Below are 21,930 nucleotides of genomic sequence, written 5' to 3' on the forward strand. Positions count from 1 at the left end.
CACAGGCCAGTGATGAGGAAAACATTTTGTAAGATTGTTAGTGGATTGACACCTCAGGCCATGTTTGACCAGAGCCTAACATAACACACCCAGGTGGTGCCAGTATATCCTGTTAGCTTTGCCAGTATCTGCACTTTCAGAGAATAAACATCATTCCTGGGAGCCCTTCACTGGTGCAATGGGTTAAAGTTGGACTTTTAACAAAGGTGTGACATAATATTGCTGAACAAGTTGATTAATTGCATTTTGTCATTACATCAGCAGTGTTGTCAACGGACCATTATGTCACATGAAGATACCATTTGAGGGATGTTACGCTGAGCTAGCGTTGCAATGGTCAGTGATTCTGCCACTGATGGGCAAGCTCAATTTAACAGGATATGGGCTGTGAGCCACTGTTAAGGACAGAAGGGAACGGGCTAATGAGAGTAGCCTGGGAGAAATGTGCCATTGAGAAAATGAGATGAGATTGGTGGTGAAAGTAGTTTTGGTTTATTTCTGTTTAAATCAACGCTTCCCCTTCCTTACTTTCTCCAACGGAAGGATAATCTGTATGTGTTGTGCTTCAAAAACAATTAATGAATTTAAAACATCCAACCGTGTATTTAGTATGTCATGTGCTCTTTAAGTTATGATCTAAAAATGATCAGTTTATATTTGATGCATTTCTTTTAGATTTTGCTGCTAGACTATTTCAGAAAAGCTAACCCTTTGTCATCCCTTCTGCCATTACCATCCTGACTACTTGGATATGATGGGCCACAGTGCCTTTACCTGTGCTGTAGATCTCTGTGACTCTATTTACTTACGTAATTTTCTTGTCCCTATGCCAATTAGCACATGGCTTGGGCAGTAATCCAGAGATTCTAACCCTCGAAGATCTTTTCTTCCATTTCCTTCCTAGTACTTGATACTCCCCAAACAGGTCATCCTTCCTATCCTTGCCTATGTTGTTTGTGCCATCGTGGACTACAACAACTGGAACCTCTTCCTCCCCCTCCAATATCCTTGCTAGCTGGTCGGAGATGACCAGCACCCAGGCACTGGGCAGGCAACACACCGTATGGGACTCCCGATCCGGTTCACAAAGGATACTATATTATAGAATCCCCTATAACAACTCCTTGTCTTTTTGCCCCACCCCTCTTTAATGGCCTTCTACACCATGGTGCCATGGTCAGCTGGCTCATCCTGTCCACAGCCGTTTTCCTCATCCATACAGGGAGCAAAAATCTCACACCTGTTGGACAAGGTCAAGGGCTGAGGCTCCTCCACTCCTGAACTCAGAATCCCCCTACCTGCCTCACTTACAGTCACGCCCTGTTGTTCCTGATCACTAAATGAATTTGAATGACTTAATCTGCTGGGTGTAACTGCCTCCTGGAACAAAGCGTCCAGGTAAGTCTGCCCCTCCCAAACCACGTCATATATGCAAAAGTATGAAGCATTATGAAAAATTATGTAAAATAATTGAAATCTATTCCATCCCATAACCCACTGATTAGCGAACGTGATATGAATGCAAGGCTGAGTAAGGAATAGTTCACTGCTCAATTTGTGATGCCATTGGAGATTTACGTCTCGATTGCACCATGAAGACCAACCTCTGAGCTGCAAATAATAACATGAAAAAAACAGGGAGAGGTTTTGGAGATGTAAATCCCAAAATATAAGAAATCCTAGCTGGATTACATCTTGGTCTGGGAAAAAGGGAAGAAAAACAGGGTCAGGAATGCTGAAGCTTGTAAGTCACTTGATGCAATTTGGATGAGATCATAGAATTAGGACAGCAGGCATAGTCTTAGCTCAAAGGGCGACAAGATCAAGTCGATGAGTTCCAGGAAGATATACATGCCTGAATAGTTTGAATAAGGATAGATTATTAACATGAGGAACTAACTTATAATCAAAATCTGAAGCAGATATGCAAACCATTGGGATAAAAATGACAAAGCATCCTCAGAGGAATCTCCACTTCTGGTAAAATAATTCCAAACTTAATTCAAGGAACCACATCTGTTGAAAAAAAGCCTGATATCAAAACTCATCTACTTGCAAAAAAAAGGTCAGTGAAACACTCACCTGACAAAGTTCATTTTACACCAGAAAAGGCAAAATAATATCTCCAAAAGGTCCATGGCCGAGCTAAAGCTGCTGACAATATAGCGAGCTTGGTATTTATAAAGATGAAGATCAAAAGCACTGGAAATGTATTTATGCTAACCCATCATGCAGCTGGATGCATGAAGACAGTAAAATAAAACAAAAATATATAGCTAGGAAGAAACAATCATGGAAAAGGTCAATTTGTAAAGCTGTGGGTCTAGAACAAACTGTACTGAATGAAAAGGTACCATTGAATGTCAGAAAAAAAATGTGACATTATTTTCGAACCATTAATCATGACAATCTCGTCAACCCATTTGTACATGCCAGATAAGAAAATCACCTAGACTGGATATAGAAACTGTCTGACCCCATTGTATTCTGTAGCTGTGTGGCTATGCTTTCATCCACAAGAACAAGTCAAAAATAAAATCTTGAAACATTGTTATTCTGATTCCACTGCCTGAGAGTACATATTGGAAGCTCACTATCAAACACAGGCTCAAACACTTACCCCAAAAGCAGCAAAAATGTACAACTTTCCAATCAATACTCAACTTATCTGGGATACAGTAATTCTGATAGAAAAAATAATGTTCGCAACAAGTAATGTGAGGAATTTTGATATTCAATTGGAAATAATGAATGCAAATGGTTACTCACTGCAAGTGATCTATTCCCTTTAGTGATGTGAACGATGCAGGCCCTCTCCTGTTCCTCCTCCTTGTGTAGATTAGAGGGAAAGGAGGCAGTCAGGTGGGGCATTGCAGTAAAGACCTGGTGGTGGTGGAACATGGGTGTTTCCCCTACAGACAGTTTCCTATGCTTTGGGATATTAGAAACCAGCAGGTCCCCAAGTCCATCTGATCAGGGTTGGTCACAGTTTGCCAACACTGGAGGATTTAAGTTGGATCATTGCTCATTAATTATGGAGTTGAATAATCATTTGAGCTTCCCTTTCTGATTCACTGAGCAATAGGTTTTGACTGCGCAAAGAATTGGGTGGCACGGTGGCAGTGGTTAGCACTGCTGCCTCACAGCTCCAAGGAGCTGGGTTCGATTCTAGTCTTGGGTGACAGCCAGTGTAGAGTTTGCACTTTGTTCCTGTGTCTACATTAGTTTTCTCCCCTTCTCCAGTTTCCTCTCACAGTCCAAATTTGTGCAGGTTAGGTGGATTGGCCTTGGTAAATTTTCCAAAGCGTCCGGGATGTTTGGATTAGGTGGATTGGTCATGTTAAATGCCCCGTAGAGTCCGGGTGTGTAGGTTAGGTGAATTGGCCATGGTAAATTGCCCCATAGAGTCCGGGTGTGTAGGTTAGGTGGATTAGCCTTGGTAAATTTCCCCATAGAGTCCGGGATGTTTGGATTAGGTGGATTGGCCATGGTAAATTGCCCCGTAGAGTCCGGGTGTGTAGGCTAGGTGAATTGGCCATGGTAAATTGCCCCGTAGAGTCCGGTGTGTAGGTTAGGTGGATTAGCTATGGTAAATTGCCCCATAGAGTTTGGGAGTATAGGTTAGGTGGATTGGCCATGGTAAATTGCCCCGTACAGTTCGGGGTATGTCGATTAGGTGGATTGGCCATGGTAAATTGCCCCGTAGCGTCAGGGGTGTATAGATTAGGTGTATTGGCCATGGTAATCTCCTCGACAACATTGTCAGGGAGATTACTAAGATACAGGCTCCTAGACTAGGTGTGATTGAGGTTCACAAGGAAGAGGTATTAGAAATTCTGCAGAGTGTGAAAATAGATAAGTCCCCTGGGTTGGATGGGATTTATCCTCGGATCCTCTGGGAAGCCAGGGAGGAGATTTGTGAGCCTTTGGCATTGATCTTTAAATTGTCATTGTCTACAGGAATAGTGCCAGAAGACTGGTGGATAGCAAATGTGGTTCCCCTGTTCAAGAAGGGGAGTAGAGACAATCCTGATAATTAAAGACCAGTGAGCCTTACTTCACTTGTTGGTAAAGTGTTAGAAAAGGTTATAAGAGATAGGATTTATAATCATCTAGCAAAGAATAATTTGATTAGGGATAGTCAGCATGGTTTTGTGAAGGGTAGGTCGTGCCTCACAAACCTTATTGAGTTCTTTGAGAAGGTGACCAAACAGGTAGATGAGAGTAAACCGGTTGATGTGGTGTATATGGATTTCAGTAAGGCGTTCGATAAAGCTGTCGGCTATGGTACAGAATGCGGAGGAATGGGATTGTGGGAGATAAAACAGTTTGGATCAGTAATTGGCATGCTGAAAGAAGTGATGGTTGATGGGAAATCTTCTAGGAGAAAGTGAGGACTGCAGATGCTGGAGATCAGAGCTGAAAATGTGTTGTTGGGAAACGTTCATCCTGGAGTCCAGTTACCAGTGGTGTATCACAAGGGTCGGTGTTGGGTCCACTGCTATTCGTCATTCTTATAAACGAGCTGGATGAGGGCGTAGAAGGGTGAGTTAGTAAATTTGCAGGTGACACTAAGGTCGGTGGAGTTGTGGATAGTGACGAAGGGTGTTGTAGGTTACAGAGAGACATAGATAAGCTGCAGAGCTGGGCTGAGAGGTGGCAAATGGAGTTTAATGCACACAACTGTGAGGTGATTCACTTTGGTCGGAGTAACTGGAATGCAAAGTATTGGGCTAATGGTAAGATTCTTGGTAGTGTAGATGAGCAGAGAGATCTTGGTGTCCAGGTACACAGATCCTTGAAAGTTGCCACCCAGGTTGACAGGGTTGTTAAGAAGGCATACAATGTTTTAGCTTTTATTAATAGAGGGATTGAGTTCCAGAACCGTGAGGTTATGCTACAGCTGTACAGCTGGAGTTTTGTGTACAGTTCTGGTCACCGCATTATACGAAGGATGTGGAAGCTTTGGAAAGGGTGCAGAGGAGATTTACTAGGATGTTGCCTGGTATGGAGGGAAGGTCTTATGAGGAAAGGCTTAGGGACTTGAGGCTGTTTTCGTTAGAGGAAAGAAGGTTGAGAGGTGACTTAGTAGAGACATATAAGATAATCAGAGGGGTAGATAGGGTGGACAGGGAGAGCCTTTTTCCAAGAATGGTGACGGCGAGTAAGAGGGAGCATAGCATTAAATTGAGGGGTGATAGATACAGGACAGATGTCAGAGGTAGTTTCTTTACTCAGAGAGTAGTAAAGGTATGGAATGTTTTGCCTGCAACTGTAATAGATTCACCAACTTTAAATACATTTAAGTCGTCATTGGACAAGCATATGGACGTACATGGAATAGTGTAGGTTAGATGGGCTTCAGATTGGTATGACAGGTCGGCGCAACATCGAGGGCCGAAGGGCCTGTACTGCACTGTCATGTTCTATGTTCTATGCAAATTGCCCCATAGAGTCCGAGTGTGTAGGTTAGGAAGATCGGCCATAGTAAATTGCCCCATAGAATCCAGGATATGTAGGTTAAGTGGATTAGCCGTGGGAAGTGCAGGGATAGGGTAAGGGGATGGAATCTGGGTGGCTTACTTTTTGGAGGGTTGGTGTGGATTCGTTGGGCTGAAAGGCCTCCTCCACACTGCAGGGAGTCTATGATTGTATAGCCTGTGTTACATTGCTTTGCACAGACAGTCTCTGGATTACTCATCCAGTGACGTGATCCACTACTCTACCAGCTTAAACATCTATTTGTCAGTTAGCCAAGAGTAACTGATTCCTGTTGAAATACATAGTGCACATAATGTTGCATAGTAACAACAGAGAATAGTAACATTTTGCTGAATATTGTGACCTGGTCTACAGGTTTTCAAATCACAACCTCTAGAAAGCAATGAACAGAGTTACTCCTAATGTTTCAGTGAGAGAGACACAATCAGATACAATTCCCAGATCTGTATTACTTCAATGATGGTGAAAGGGGGTGATGTAGTTTGCCTCAGTCTGCTGTTGAGGCCAGGGATTTAACATTCACAGTTCTGATAGCTATCCTGTGACCATCGGCAGGGCTATGGAAACCAAGAAAATCAGGAAGAAAGTATTGAAGTCTCAATTAGGGTTGTATGTGAATGTATGGAGTATCGTTAATAGTGGAGAGTTACAGGCACAGTTTGCAGATGACAAGCTACTCGGAACAGAGAAGAGGATAGCAGAACTGGTTAAGGAATTAATTGCAGGGCTGGAGAAACTGGATGTCTCGGAAGGTCCAAGCACAGAATCAATTTGACTAGAACTAGAGAACAGAAAGGGTACAATTAAGTTGCTGGATGTAGTCTTTAGAACAACCAGTGGAAAGGATGTAGAAGAACAAATCTGCAAGGAAATTACAAAGAGATGCCAAAATATTGGAGTAGTTATAATGGAGGACTTCAATTACTCAAATATGAACAGGGCACTCATAGTGTTCAGGGCAGCAAGGAACAAATGTTCCTGGATTGCATGTAGGAGAGCTTCCTATAACTCTATATTTCCAGTTCAACAAGTCAGAGTGCACTGTTAGACCTGGTGCTCAGAAAGAGCTGGCAAAGTGGATCAAATCTCAGTTAGGGAGCATTTAAGAAACAGTGATCATTGTATTATAAGGTTCGGGTGATGGGACAGAATGATTTGCAACAATCCAGAGTGAGAAACATCAACTGGTGGAGAATAGACTTCAGTGGGAGCAAGAATAGAATTGGGCAGCATTGACTGGGACGAGCAGTTTGCAAGAAAAACATTAACTGAACAAAAGGCTACCTTCAAAGAGAAGATGGTTTGGGTCCAGTCATGGTATATTCGCTCAAATGGGAAAAGATAGAACAAACCAATCCAGGGCATTATCGATGACAGAGGAAGTAGAAATTAAGATAAAAAGGAAGAAAAATGTCCTTAGAACAAGTGTCAGGTCGAAAATAAACAGCATCGGTGGCACAGTGGTTAGCACTGCTGCCTCACAGCGCCAGAGACAAGGGCTCAATTCCCACCTCAGGCGACTCTCTGAGTGGAGTTTGCACATTCTCCCCGTGTCTGTGTGGGTTTCCTCTGGGTGCTCCGGTTTCCTCCCACAGTCCAAAAATGTGCAGGTTAGGTGAATTGGCCATGCTAAATTGCCCGTAGTGTCAGGTGAAGGGGTAAATATAGGGGAATGCGTCTGGGTGGGTTGCGCTTCGGCGGGTCAGTGTGGACTTGTTGGGCCGAAGGAAGTGTTTCCTCACTGTAAGTAATCTAATCTAAAAAAAACTTTTCAAAGGGAGGTGAGAAAGCAGAGAAGCAAAGAGTAATTATGAGAAAAGGTTGGCAGACAACAGAAAGAGGTGTCCCAGAGTTTTCCAAGGCTGTACAAATCGTAAATGAGTAGTAAAAGGAGACGTAGGAATTGATTAGGGATCAACGGGGGGATGGGGTGTGGGGGTGTGCAAAGGGGACATTATACCTGGAGGCAGGGAGCATGGCTGAGGTGATATGTGAATATTTTGCATCATGGTGACAGAGAGAGAACACAGTCAAGTAGTTCCAAATGGTTAGCGCCGAAGTGATAGATAGACCGTGGGTACTTAACGTTGACAAGGAACCGGGACCAGGTGTGAGCCACTCAATGATTTTGAAGGAATTGAAAGTGGAAATTATACTGGACACAATCTTTCAGTCTTTCCTAGGTGCCAGAAGAGTGGAAAATTGCAAACACTCTGGCCCTGTTAAGAAAGCTCGTAAGGATAATCTCACCAATTCCGGACCTGTTCAGTTTAACTTCACTGATGGGGAAGCTCCTAAAGACAACTATTTGGGGTAGAATTGATTACATGGATAAAGGTGAGTTGATTAGGAACTAACTTGCTGGAGTTATATGAAGAGGTAACAGGCTCAATGAGAGTAGAGCTGTTGGTGTGGTGTATGTAGACTTTCAGAAGACACTTAAAACAGGGCCATACAACAGATTTGTGAGGAACATTTTAGGTTATGATATGAAAAGATCAGAAGCAACATGGATGTGAAATTGGCTGATTGATGGGTAACAGAGATGAATCAATGGAAAGTGTTTGGGCTGGAGCAAGGTTTTGTAGTGGAATTAGACTCTGGTTTTCCCTGATATATAAAAATGATTAGGATCTTGGTGTGCAGCGGGCAATTTCGAAGTTCACATATGACACAAAGCTTCAAAGATTTGTAAACAGGGAGGAGGACAGTGCAGAAGTCCAGAAGGATGTAGACAAGATGATAAAAGTGGGCAGGTGCTTCAGATGTGGAAAAGTGTGAAGTGATGGAGTTTGGTGAGAAGAGCAATATAAAATAGAGGGTGCAATAACATATATGTGCATTGAAATTGGCAGGACAGGTAGAGGGAACAGTAAGTAAAGCACGCAGTAACGTCAGCTTTATTAATAGAAACCTCGTATATAGAAGCCAGGAGGTGATGTTGAACCTGTGTAAGACACTTGCTAGACCTCAGCTGAAGTATTGAGTACAATTCTGGGTGTCACCATATAGAAAGGATGTGAACACATTGGAGAGAGTACAGAGGCATGTTATAAGAGAGATTCCAGGATGAGGAACTTCAGAAATGAGGATCGACTGAAGAAGTTGGGACTGTTCTCCTTGGGGAGAAGAAGACTTAAGCAGAGATCTCTTAATGGTTTTCACGATCCTGAGCGGGCTGGATGGAGTAGGTAGGGAGAAACTGTTCCCACTTGGAAAAGGAACAAGAGCAGGATGGGATAGAGTTAAAGTGATCTGCAGAGGGTGAAGTGGGGAAAAGCTTCTCACTTGGCCAATTGTGTGGATAAAAATAACATTCAAGGGTATGGGGAAAACAGCAGGACACAGCACCAGATAATAATGCTCATATAACAAGCCAGTGCAGCACAATGGGCCAAATGGCCTCTTCCTGTTCCGCAACACTTCTGCATTTCTGAAACTATGTGGAGGAAAGAAAATAAAACAATATCCTCACACAAAATAGGAAAAGGGTCATTTCAAACTTAAGATTAAACAGAAATAAAGTTTAAAGTAAAATCAAGCCATCTTTTAAGTTATTTAATGACATTCTGCACTATCATAATTTGCCTAGTATTTGTATTTAGGATGTGAGGTAAGATTGGATAAATACATTGAGGGTACAGTGGTGATTGTCTGTTTTTCATATCCAAATTGAAAGACATGGTGGCGGACTACTGCACTTTTTCATCTACTTTATGAATTAAGATAATATAGAATATCCTTATTATTAGAATGCATCCAGAGCTGGAGTTTTACCTTTATTATTTTCTGAAATTTCAAGTTTACTGCTTGTCCAGGATGTATTTTACTTTGTTTGCCATTTATTTAGAATGTAATAGGTAGTCATTCCAGCAGAGGGAGCCATTGTCTGCAAATTAAATTTTACAACACAAAACATGCTTATGCCAGCTCCCTGAAATGTTAAAAATCACACAACACCAATGCATAACACAATACCTGTTGGACTATAACCTGGTGTTGTGTGATTTTTAACTTTGTACACCCCAGTCCAACACCGTCACCTCCAAATTATGATTCCCTGAAATGTGTATCCATTTTGTCCATTTCCTCATTTCTTCCTCACAGTTTTTTACAATATAGGAGAATTTCATAACCAGATCCTATTTGGTTAGTGCAATGAATTATTTTGATTTTGAGATATGGCAAATAATTCCATGAATCTTTTTTCAGACCTGTTTTCTATATTCAATTCTCTCGCAGTTTCTGCATGTTCCCCTGACAATAATAATCAATCCCTTACTTTAATCTTTTATAGAATATGGACATCAAGGACACGGCCAGCATTTACTGCCTAGACCTAATGGCACTAGAGAAGATAGTGTTAATCAACCAGCACACAGCACTCAGGGTATAAGCACACACAGTGTTGTTTTGCCCCTGTATCTTTGAAGGAATGGTGAGACCGGTCCAAATCCAGATTGTGTGTGACTTTGAGGGGAATTGCAGGCTATGGTGTTCCCAGGCATCTGCTGCCCTCATCATACCAGGTCATTAGGCTTAGTCTCTCATTAGAGAAACAACTGGTGGTGGTTTAACCTGAGGGTCACCTCACCCGAAATGTTAACTCCATTTTCTCTCCATAGATACTGCCAAGTTTCTCCAGCAATTTCTGTTTTTGTTTCAGATTTCCAATATCGGCAATATTTTGTTTTATTATAATAGGGATCACAATTTTGGAAGATTAAAGACACACATACACAAACACACATAGACTCTCTTTCAGTCTCTCGATCTCACGCACACATTCTTTCTCTCTGTAGCTCTCTCACACACGATGTCTCACTCTCTCTAACACACATACACACATATTTTCTGCCTCTCGCACGCACACTGTCTCTCTCTCTCACCCACATTCTCTCTCTACCTCTCTGATACATACTTTCTCTCTGTCTGATGTGCACGTGCGCTCTCTGTCTCTCTCTCTCTGTCTCTCTCTCTCTGTCACTCTCACACACACACTCACTCTCTCTGACACCCACAGTCTCTCTCTCTCTCTCTTACTCACACACGGACACACTCCCTATTGCTAGTTTGTTCTCTCGCTGATTCTCATGCTCAAACATGCACACTTCCATTTTCTTACTTTCTCCTCTGCTGTATTTCATATCTGTTAGATTGATGTCTCTATTTCCTTTCCTTTATTTGTACTTTCAAAATCTATTCGCTGCACGTTTCTTAACTTTGAGCGGTATGAAGCAAATCTCTGACCCTTTCTACATCTCACTAGCCAATGTCCTGTCATGTTCCTACACAACTGGCACTAATTCACTCACTCCCCTGTCCTAATGTTTGGGAACTAGTGAGAAGGAGTTTGGTGAATGGTGTGAAGGTAATGAGTCTTCAGCTATCATAAGACTTGATGTAGCTGCATCTGCTGCTAGGCTCCTAGACTGCTTGTGATCATGATGTGGGGACAACTCTCAGAAGTTAAAATAATATTTTGAGGGATCTTCTCGAGATTTTCTCAAAAAGCCTCTTTTTCTTTTTAATTACTTGTCACATAGAAAGAGATGAAGATAAACTAGAATCACAGAATGCCTTCAGTACAGGTGGAGGCCATTTGACCCATCAAGAGTGCACCAACCCTCTGAAAAGCATCCCACCCAGACTCAGAATCTATCCCTGCAACCCACCCTTTCCCATGGCGAATCCACCTAACCTGAACATCCTTGCACACTGCAAGGTAATTTAGCTCAGCCAATCCACCTAACCTGCACAGTTTTGGATTGTGGGAGGAAACTAGAGCACCAGAGGAAGCCCACGCAGACATGGGGAGAATGAGCAAACTCCACACAGACAGTCACCTGAGGGTGGAATTGAACCTGTGTCCCTGGTGCTGTGAGACAGCAGTGCCAAAGTGATGCAGACATGTACTTTCTGCATTGTGTTGACATTTGACATTTCCGGAGGAGAATGGGAAGAAGTCAGCAATATTCTCAATTATCATGAACCACCGTGACCAAATTGTTTCCCCACCTCTAGCACCCTCCTCCTCTCCCAAACACTTCTGCAGCCTCTACTACATTGCATCTTGCAGTTCTTTCCTTCCTCACTTCCTTGCTTTTCACAATAGCCTTAGTAAAGGCATTGGCACATCTTGTTTCTTCTGTTTCTCCAATCTTCCACATCTCAATGTTATCCATCCAATCAACTTTACCTCCTCTTCTTTTTCTGTCTTAGTTTCTCTTTCATTTGTCGTCGGGACAAGACTGTCTGTTCTTCACTTTCAGTGTCCAGACTTGACTCTCCTGTCTGATGTATTTCATTGTTTTCTTGCCAATAGGCAATCAACTGGATGGTGAGAGGTATGATTTTACAGTCCTTCCATTAAATAGTTCATGGTCATGCTACAATAAAGGGGTGGCACGTGGCTCGGTGGTTAGCACTGCTGCCCACAGTGCAGAGACCCGAGTTCAGTTCCTGCCTCGGGCAACTGACTGTGTGGAGTTTGCACATTCTCTCCGTGTCTGCGTGGGTTTCCTCCGGGTGCTCCAGTTTCCTCCCACAGTCTAAAGATATGCAGGTCAGGTGAATTGGCCGTGCTAAATTGCCCGTAGTGTTAGGTGCAATAGTCAGGGGTGAATGTAGGGGAATGGGTCTGGGTGGGTTGCTCTTCGGAGGGTCGGTGTGGACTTGTTGGGACGAAGGGCCTGTTTCTGCACTGTGGGGAATCTAATCTAATATGAACAGCCAGAAATGAAAGATGAATTTTATCCTTCAGTTCAGTTTGGGTTGAAAGTTGAAATGCAGAGGAGGTAAGATGATATCAGATCAGTTAATTCACCTCTCGGTCCTGTCCTCCTTTAATCATGGAATGTTTGATTCGGAGTGTCCTCCCATCTCCACCTAGGTGATGTTGTCCAATCCCGTGCTGGAAAATGCAGTCAATGTGGACGCTGCGGAGATGCTGAGGGAAAACCCAGCGTGTTATCGAGAAATGATTTTGGAATGTGTCAGAACCAGCAGGCAGCTGAATGAAAGTAAGACCTTGATTGTCATAAACCTCTGAAATATTTATTTAGTGAAAATATAACCCATAGAATTGCCCAGCAGCCAAGGTGTGAAGGAGCAAAGAACCAAATCAGGGGAGGGACAGTCATTTCAGAACTTCAAATTAGGGGCCCCTTTTAAAAGTGCCAAGGGGTAGCTCGCAGCTCAGTTGAAGTGTGAAGCTAATCAGTATTGACCAGCAAGATCCCAGCATTGATCCTGAGTTCACTTATGTTAGTGGGCTCAAGCTGCTGCAGGTTAGGCAGGGGGGAAACTAATCAGCACTGATACTGAATATCATTATTAAATGTTCCTGACTGGAACATGTTTGTCTCTCTGCTGGGAACAGTTTAGAGTCCACTGCAGAAACAGACCCTAAGGCCCAACACGTCCATGCAGATGAGATATCCGACATTAATCTACTGCCATTTGCCAGCACATGGCCCATATCCCTCCAAACCCTTCCTATTCATATACCCATCCAGATGCCTTTTAAGTGTTGCAATTGTACCAGCCTCTATCACTTCCACTGGCAGCTCATTCCATACACGTACCACCCTCTGTGTGAAACAGTTGCCCCTTAGGTCTCTTTTATATCTTTCCCCTCTCACCTTAAACCTATGCCCTCTAGTTCTGGACTCCCTTAGCCCAGGGAAAAAACCTTGTGTATTTACCCTATCCATGCCCCTTGTGATTTTATATACATCTATAAGGTCACTCCTCAGCTTCCAACAATCCAGGGAAAACAGCCCCAGCTTATTCAGCCTCACCCTATAGTTTAGTTTGGGTATGGTGTCTAAAAAAATTAAATATCATTGATATTCATTCTCAGGATTTACACTTGGAAGAGTTCATTGAATGACGGTCATGTTGTGGCTGTACAGGACATTGGTTAGGCCACTGTTGGAATATTGCGTGCAATTCTGGTCTCCTTCCTATCAGAAAGACGTTGTGAAACTTGAAAGGGTTCAGAAAAGATTTACAAGGATGTTGCCAGGGTTGGAGGATTTGAGCCACAGGGAGAGGCTGAACAGGCTGGGGCTGTTTTCCCTGGAGCGTCGGAGGCTGAGGGGTGACCTTATAGAGGTTTACAAAATTATGAGGAGCATGGACAGGATAAATAGGCAAAGTCTTTTCCCTGGGGTCGGGGAGTCCAGAACTAGAGGGCATAGGTTTAGGGTGAGAGGGGAAAGATTTAAAGAGACATAAGGGGCAATCTTTTCACACAGAGGATAGTACTTTTATGGAATGAGCTGCCAGAGGATGTGGTGGAGGCTGGTACAATTGCAACATTTAAGAGGCATTTGGATGGGTATATGAATAGGAAGGGTTTGGAGGGATATGGGCTGGGTGCTGGCAGGTGGGACTAGATTGGGTTGGGATATCTGGTCAGCATGGATAGGTTGGACCGAAGAGTCTGTTTCCCTGCTGTACATCTCTATGACTCTATGACTTCAGTGAAGAGGAGAAAGGAGACATGTCTCACAAGTAAAAACAAATGGGATTTTCAATTCCAAGGTGAAAGTGAGGACCTGCAGGTGCTGGAGATTAGAGTCAAGAGTGTGGTGCTGAAAAAACACAGCAGGTCTGACAGTATCTAAGGAGCAGGAGAATTGACACTTCGGGCAAAGGCCTTCATCAGGATTCTCCTGCTTGTTAGATGCTGCCTGACCTGCCGTGCTTTTCCAGCACCACCCTCTTAACTCTTCAATTCCAATGTTGCTTTTTGATCTGGCCTCAAGCAAGAGATTCAACTGATTGCCTCATTCTCCCCATCTCTTACCTTTAGATTGTTCTTTTCTAATTCTCCCTTCTTTTAGTGGAATTCTCCCCCTATTTAAATTCAAGGATGTTCCAGTAATAGCTGTAACCAGCCAATTCTCAACGGAGGTTGCCTGATTATACCTCTTCCCTCCCCATTTCCAAACGTTTCTCCATGTCTATCAGTAAGTGCTGTGGTTAGACTGCCAAACTGTCCTCCTTGTCCCTGAGCCAAGTCTTCCTTTTTACACAGCAGACAGGATCCTCCATGTTGACCATCCTACTTTTCATGCTGCTTCCGCTGTGCCCAACCTCACCATTACCTGCTACAGTGAAACGATCAACCTTGTTCTTGTCTTCCATCAAACCGACAGAGACATGTTAGCTTTTTATCACCTCCATGTGATCCCTTTCAGAAACATTGTCTTTGAGGAAGAGTCAGTCTTGCAGTGAGATGTGTTTGAAGAGGGGAAAGGGCTGATTGGGAAGAAACTAGGGAGCGTTAGGCTTTCAGAGGTGGTGGGACAAGAATTGAAGGTTTGGTTTAGTGGACAAGGTAATGGGGGAAACTTGCATAAGTAGCTGACTGGATTCAGGTTCTTTAAACTTGTTAGACAGTCACAGTAGTGGCGGAGGGCTTAAAGAATAAGTTGGTGTCAAAGGCAGACCTGGTCATAGGTGGCTGTGCGAGGCAAGCTGAAGCTTCTGATTTTTGGACTTAAGGCCCCACTGTTTTCTCTCTTCTGAGGGTGGAATGGAATGGATGGAAGGCACTAAACATCTTTGGTCTGATCCAAGTGGAATTAGCTGCTCTCAGCTCAGAGTAGCAGTTTCAGCAACATTGGGATAGAGAAGAAGAAAAATCAGCCCCCATTCACCCCTGAACCTTATCCAGTGAGAATAGAAATTTAATCAGTTGAGATCATAGTAAAATTAAAAATCACACAACACCAGGTTATAGTCCAACAGGTTTATTTGGAAGCACACTAGCTTTCGGAGCGACGCTCCTTCATCAGGTCATTGTGTCACAACCGCCTGATGAAGGAGCGGCGCTCTGAAAGCTAGTGTGCTTCCAAATAAACCTGTTGGACTATAACCTGGTGTTGAGTGATTTTTAACTGTGTACACCCCAGTCCAACACTGGCATCTCCAAATCATGACAGTTAAAATTACACACTGACATTTATACTCAAGACTTTTTGGCAGATAGCAGAGAGCCCTGAGTGCTGGGGAAGGCTAGTCCATAAGTCTCTGAGAAGAACCCACCTATTCATTGAAACTAATCAATAAGATAGAAACTGTGGAGAGAGACTTAGGGGTATACACATTCACAAATCATTAAAAGTATCAACACAGATGTTGCCGGGCTTGGAGGCTGGAGTTGTAAGGAGAGGCTGGATAGGCTGGGAGTTTTTTTTCTTTGGAGTGTAGGAGGTTGAGAGGATGACCTTATAGAGGTTTGCAACACCATGAGAGGTATAGACAATGTGAATGGCAAGTGTATTTTCCCTAGGGTGGGGGTTTCAAGACTAGGGGGCATATTTTTAAGGTGAGAGGAGAAAGATTGTAAAAAGGGACAACTTTTGTACACAGAGAATTAGAGGTGGGTACTCTTGTACATTGTCTGTGGACTTGTCAGAAAATCCGCAGATACTGGACTAAAGTGGCAAATACCCTGACAGAAATTTTAGGAACGGAAATTAGGGTGGACCCTGTATCTCTCCTTTTGGGCTTTTCGAACCTCTCATCTCTGGATATGCATGGGAAGAGACTATTTTCTATTCTCTCTTTCTGTGCAAGGAAAAATATTTTGGTGAACTGGGTGGCTGAGGGCCCCCCTGGACTTTCAAATTGTACACAGAGAATAGTTTGGGTGTGGAATGAATTTCCAGAAGAAATGGTGGATGCAGGTACAAATACAACATTTAAAGACATTCGGATAAGTATATGAATAGGAAAGGTTTGGCGGGATATGGGCCAAGTGCAGGCAGATGGGACTAGCTTAGTTTGGGAATATGGTCGGTATGGAATGGTTGGACTATGTGACTCTAAAACAGGAAACAAATGTCGAGATGGTAGCAGTGGGGGAGAGCTGCGAAAGGCTGTAAATGATACAGAAGGAATGCAATTGTGACAGGAGGAATTTGCATGCTGGGGTTAACATTCAGATATAAAATATATACATATTGCATCTGGGTATTATAGACCAGCTCCTCAGTATTGTTACAGGCTTCATTATTGACATGCTGAAAGTGGGAATGACGTTTTTCAGGATTTTCATCTGGCAGCTCAGTTCAGTAATATAAGGTGGAGATTTTGGGGAACAGGAAAAACAGTGTGACATAGTTGGTTCCTTGTATTAATACTGGCGTCTCTCAAGTTTACCTTTGCCCCTCAACAGCTGGAATTAAGTTAGAAGTTGAGAGTTTTCCTGTGACCCGTTTTGAAGACCACATTTCCACACTACCTTGCGGGAAGCCACTAACGTGAGTAGATCAATAGAACCCAGATGTCAGTAATCAACATTTGGATATTCTAGACCCACACAACTTGGTTCACCTCATACAAATATAATAAAGTTAGTGAAATAAGAGTACTGGTGGATCGTATATTTTCTGGTAACCACTAAGAACTGCTGAATTTTAAATTCCCATTTTTGCAGGAAGCTTTTTGTCCTGATTTTCATCATTTTTGTCTTCTGCCTTTAAGCAAATGCATTGTAAACATTATTGGATTTATGTTTTATGCTAAAACAAAGGAACTGCTAACTCAGTGAGTAGCTGAATGTAATAGAAGTACTTGCAAGATGTCAGCAAAGAAGAAAGGACTAAAGAAGATAACAAATAGGAATATAGCAATTATAAACGCACAGATTCAGCCTACTCAGCCATTTGATAAAATCATGGCTGATCTAATTTTGCCCTCAAAATCACATTCCTGCCTATCCAGATAATCTTTTACTCCTTTGTTAGTCAAGAATGTATTCCAATTCTGCTTCAAAAGTATGTAATGACCCTGTCTCCAGTGCTCTATGGGAAAGTGAGTTCTAGTGTTTCTGACACAAAGAGGAAAAAAAGGTCTTTCTCTTCATCCTCCTGAATGGAACACCCCCCATCTTTTATTTTTATTAAACTGTGTCTCTTGAATCTAAACATTCCCACAAGAGAAAACATCCTCTCAGCTTCTACCTTGTCAAGTGCCTTCTGCATCATCAATGTTTCAGGTGAAACCATGTCTCATTCCTTTAAAATTCCAAACCGTACACACCGAGCCGATCCAATGTTCCCTCATAAGATAACTTCCCCATCGTAGGTATCAGTCAAGTGAATCTTCACCTAACTGCGCCCAATGCATTTTAATTTTTTTTTTAAATAAGTAGGTCAAACTGTACACAATAATCTAGGTGTGGTCTCACCAGCATTCTACACATCTGTAGCAAGACAACCTTACGTTTACAATCTATTTCCTTTGCAATAAATGACCAATTCCACTTGCCTTCCAAATCACATATATACTAACATTTTGTATATCAGATTTCTCTCTGTCTCAGAGTTCTGCAATTTCAATTTTGCAATAAATAACACACTGTTTTTTGTTCTTCCTACCAAAGTAGACAAGTTCACATTTTCTCAAATTTCCTCAGTCAATTTTTTGCCCACTCCCTTCACCTATCTATACTTTTGCAGACTCTTATGTCGTCTTCACCACTTGGTTTCTTACCTATGTTTGTGTCATCAGCTAATTTAGCAAGCATACATTCAGTCCCTCTATCTGAGTCCTCACGTCGAGGGTAAACTATCGAGGCCCCACAGGGCGTTGTGTCACATTACTCACCATATCCTGCAGGGCCTGAAAACATTCCCTTTATGCCCTCCCATTTTGCCAGCCATCTTCTCTCCATGGTAGTATGTCACCCCATATACCATGAGCTCTTATTTTGTGCAACACCTTGTCAAATGCCTTCTAGAAATCCGTATACAGTGCAGAGCACCTGCAGGTGAGAAAGTAGGGAAAATAGAGTAGGATCAGCAGTTAGGAGATTCTTGATGTTAAGAGCAAGAAATTCCACTTTGTGATCGAGTGTTGAATGGCCAAGACCTGGATCTGGCTAAGAGGTCTAATTGCTTGTATTAGCATTCATTAAAATCTCAATAGCTCATCTTATCGCATTGGTATGCACCAAATGCTCCTTGTCTTCTTTTACATTTTCATAATATCATGTTTTTTTTCTATCCCAGCACATTTCACTGTTGTTTGTATGTTAGCCTATCCTGTCCCTCAGTACTTCTGATCCATACCAATTACCAGGAACACAGGGTGATGTTGTGCCATACTGGTCAGTTTGGCCAATTCTCTCACCCATTGGATAAAGACAACAAGGTGGCAATAATTCTTCATTCCAAAGTTAAAACTGTTACTTTACTTCTCTGACCCTCCATCTTGGACAGCAGTTGGAAACATCTCTGGGCACAGTCTATGAGCATGCATCCTGTCTACAGACATTGGCATAGACCATATGCCAGCCTCATGTACCCTTATGGCATATTGTTAATCCACAAGCAAGACAGTATTCCACGTTAACGCTGCCTTTTGAATCCAGCTGGCACCTTTCATGAGAGCGCTGCTGCTGCTGCTAGGTCATTTTGCACACCAGAACAAGCACCGATCGCATCAATTGGGCCAGGGTGCATTTGAGGGCTCCTCACTTGCTCTCTTAGTGGGCACTCACATTTTGTCTATTTGAATGCCCTGACATTTCTCCTCCTCAGCCAGAGCTTAAAGGCTGACAATATGTCTGTCTTGCCTTGCTTTTCAGCAAAGACACAAAGTCAGGAAGCTTGTCCTGATTGCCAGCAGTCATCGGTCAAGATGGTGGACATGTTGCTGCAGCACACCATGCTATGTCAGTCTCATATTACAGCAAACACACTGTATGTGCATCATCCAAATGGCTACGTCTCAAAGTCTAAGGGCAGTAGTCCTCTATCAAGAGAAGGGAGTTAATGTCAATTGGGGGCTACTGGCACAGTAAATCAAAAGCACCTCTGCTATCAGTCCATGAGCTTGGGACACAGTCAGTTGAGATGGCCAGGGTCATTGGGTTCATACCTGTATAATCCAGGCAGTGGGTCGTGTCCAACCGTCTGGCTCCAGTGCTACCAGTTTCAGGAAGATATGGGAAGACAGAGGAACGACACAGATATCAGTGTGGGATCTCTTCACTCGTCACTATGAGGAACTGAATGTCAGGCACTCCACTGCCCACTGTGGCTCTCTCCACCTCAACAGAGCTGTTCTGCCCTGAAATGAGAAGAAGGGAGGGAATGACTGAGTTAAAAGGCGGTTAGTGCTAGTGGAGGTGAGGATAGGATTTTCTGGGTGAGTGAGGTGAAAGCACATAGGCCATGCAGGGTTAGTAGGGTGGGGGGATAGGATGGGTGAGAGCAAACAACAGTGAGAGGGGTAGACCATGAGCATAGTTGGGCTGTGGGCCTCGTAGCTGAGACAGGGAATGTGAGGTAGCAGCGATAGTGTGCAAGAGGTAGCAGAGATAGCGTGTGTGAGGGAGCAGCGATAATGTGTGAGAAGTAGCAGCGATAGTGTGTGTGAGGTAGCAGAGATAGCGTGTGAGACGTAGCAGAGATAGCGTGTGTGAGGTGGCAGAGACAGCGTGTGTCAGGTAGTAGACATAGCGTGTGAGACGTAGCAGAGATATCATGTGTGAGAGGTAGCAGAGATAGTATGTGTGAGGTAATAGAGATAGCGTGTGAGACGTAGCAGAGATAGTGTGTGTGAGGTAGCGGAGATAGTGTGTGTGAGGTAGCAGAGACGGCGTATGTGAGGTAGCAGAGATAGCGTGTATGAGGTAGCAGAGAGAGTGTGTGTGAGGTAGTAGAGATAGCATGTGTGAGAGGTAGCAGAGGTAGCGTGTCTGTGGTAGCAGAGGTAGCGTGTGTGAGGGAGCAGAGATAGAATGTTAGAGGTAGCAGAGATAGTGTGTGTGAGAGAACAGAGATAACCTGTGTGAGGTAGTAGAGATAGCATGTGTGAGGTAGTAGAGATAGTATGTGTGTGAGGTAGCAGAGATAGCGTGTGTGAGATAGCACAGACAGCGTGTGTGAGGTAGTAGAAATAGCATGTGTGATGGAGCAGAGATAGCGTGTGTGAGAGGTAGCAGAGAAGTGTGTGAGGTAGCAGAGATAGCGTGTGTGAGGTAGCAATGGTAGGGTTTGTGAGGTAGCAGAGATGGCGTGTGTGGAGTAGTAGAGATAGCATGTGTGAGAGGTAGCAGAGAGCGCGTGTGTGAGGTAGTAGAGATAGTGTGTGAGGTAGCAGAGGTAGCGTGTGTGAGGTAGCAGAGAGAGTGTGTGTGAGGTAGTAGAGATAGTGTCTGTGTGTGAGGTAGCAGAGATAGCGTGTGTGAGGTAGCGGTTCTGAGGTAGCAGAGATAGCGTGTGTGTGGTAGCAGAGATAGTGTATGTGTGAGGTAGTAGAGATAGTGTGTGTGATGGAACAGAGATAGCGTGTGTGATGGAACAGAGATAGCGTGTGTGATGGAACAGAGATAGCGTGTGTGAGGGAGCAGAGATAGCGTGTGAGAGGTAGCAGAGATAGCGTGTGTGAGAGAGCAGAGATAGCGTGTGTGAGAGAGCAGAGATAACATGTGAGAGAGCAGAGATAGCGTGTGAGAGGGAGCAGAGATAGCGTGTGAGAGGGAGCAGAGATAGTGTGTGTGTGTGAGGGAGCAGAGATAGCGTGTGAGAGGTAGCAGAGATAGCGTGTGTGAGAGGTAGCAGAGATAGCTTGTGTTTGTTCGTAGAGATAGCATGTGTGAGGTAGTAGAGATAGCGTGTGCGAGGTCGCAGAGATAGCATGTGTGAGGTAGCAGAGATAGCGTGTGTGAGAGGTGGCACAGAGATTGTGTGTGTAAGGTAGCAGAGATAGTGTGTGTGTGTGTGTGTGTGTGTGTGTGTGTGTGTGTGTGTGTGTGTGTGTGTGTGTGTGTGTGTGTGTGTGTGTGTTTGAGGTAGCCGAGATAGCATGTGTGAGGTAGTAGAGATAGCGTGTGCGAGGTCGCAGAGATAGCATGTGTGAGAGGTCGCAGAGAGAGTGTGTGTGAGGTAGTAGAGATAGCGTGTGAGAGGTAGTAGTGATAGTGTGTGTGTGTGAGGTAGCAGAGATAGCATGTGTGAGCTAGTAGAGATAATGTGTGTGAGGTAGCAGAGGTAGCGTGTCTGTGGTAGCAGAGAGAGTTTGTGTGAGGTAGTAAAGATAGCGTGTGTGAGGTAGCAGAGACAGCGTGTGTGAGTAGTAGAGATAGCGTGCGTGAGGTAGTAGAGATAGTGTGTGTGAGGAAGCGGAGATAGAGTGTGTGTGAGGAAGCGGAGATAGTGTGTGTGTGAGGTAGCAGAGACAGCGTGTGTGAGGTAGTAGAGATAGCGTGTGTGAGGTAGTAGAGATAGCATGGGAAGGTAGCAGAGATGGCGTGTGTGAGGTAGCATAGATAGCGTGTGAGAGGTAGCAGAGATAGCATGGGGAGATAGTAGAGATATCGTGTGAGGCAGCAGAGATAGCATGTGTGAGGTAGTAGAGATAGCATGGGAAGGTAGCAGAGATGGCGTGTGTGAGGTAGCA

The 21,930-nt window shown here is 43.6% G+C and overlaps 1 protein-coding gene across 1 annotated transcript in view; it reads left to right on the top strand.

Annotated features, from left to right (window-relative positions):
* Window positions 1-21,930, top strand: part of LOC132818510 (ubiquitin-conjugating enzyme E2 U-like) — a 51,828-nt gene that overhangs the window by 6,031 nt on the left and 23,867 nt on the right. Inside the window, exons 5-6 of the mRNA XM_060829571.1 lie at window positions 12,395-12,524; window positions 16,697-16,781. Of these exons, the coding sequence (XP_060685554.1) occupies window positions 12,395-12,524; window positions 16,697-16,781 (215 nt within the window). The remainder of the gene's footprint in view (window positions 1-12,394; window positions 12,525-16,696; window positions 16,782-21,930) is intronic.

Source organism: Hemiscyllium ocellatum, chromosome 9 (assembly GCF_020745735.1).
Source record: "Hemiscyllium ocellatum isolate sHemOce1 chromosome 9, sHemOce1.pat.X.cur, whole genome shotgun sequence".
In the NCBI taxonomy this organism is placed as follows: Eukaryota; Metazoa; Chordata; class Chondrichthyes; order Orectolobiformes; family Hemiscylliidae; genus Hemiscyllium; species Hemiscyllium ocellatum.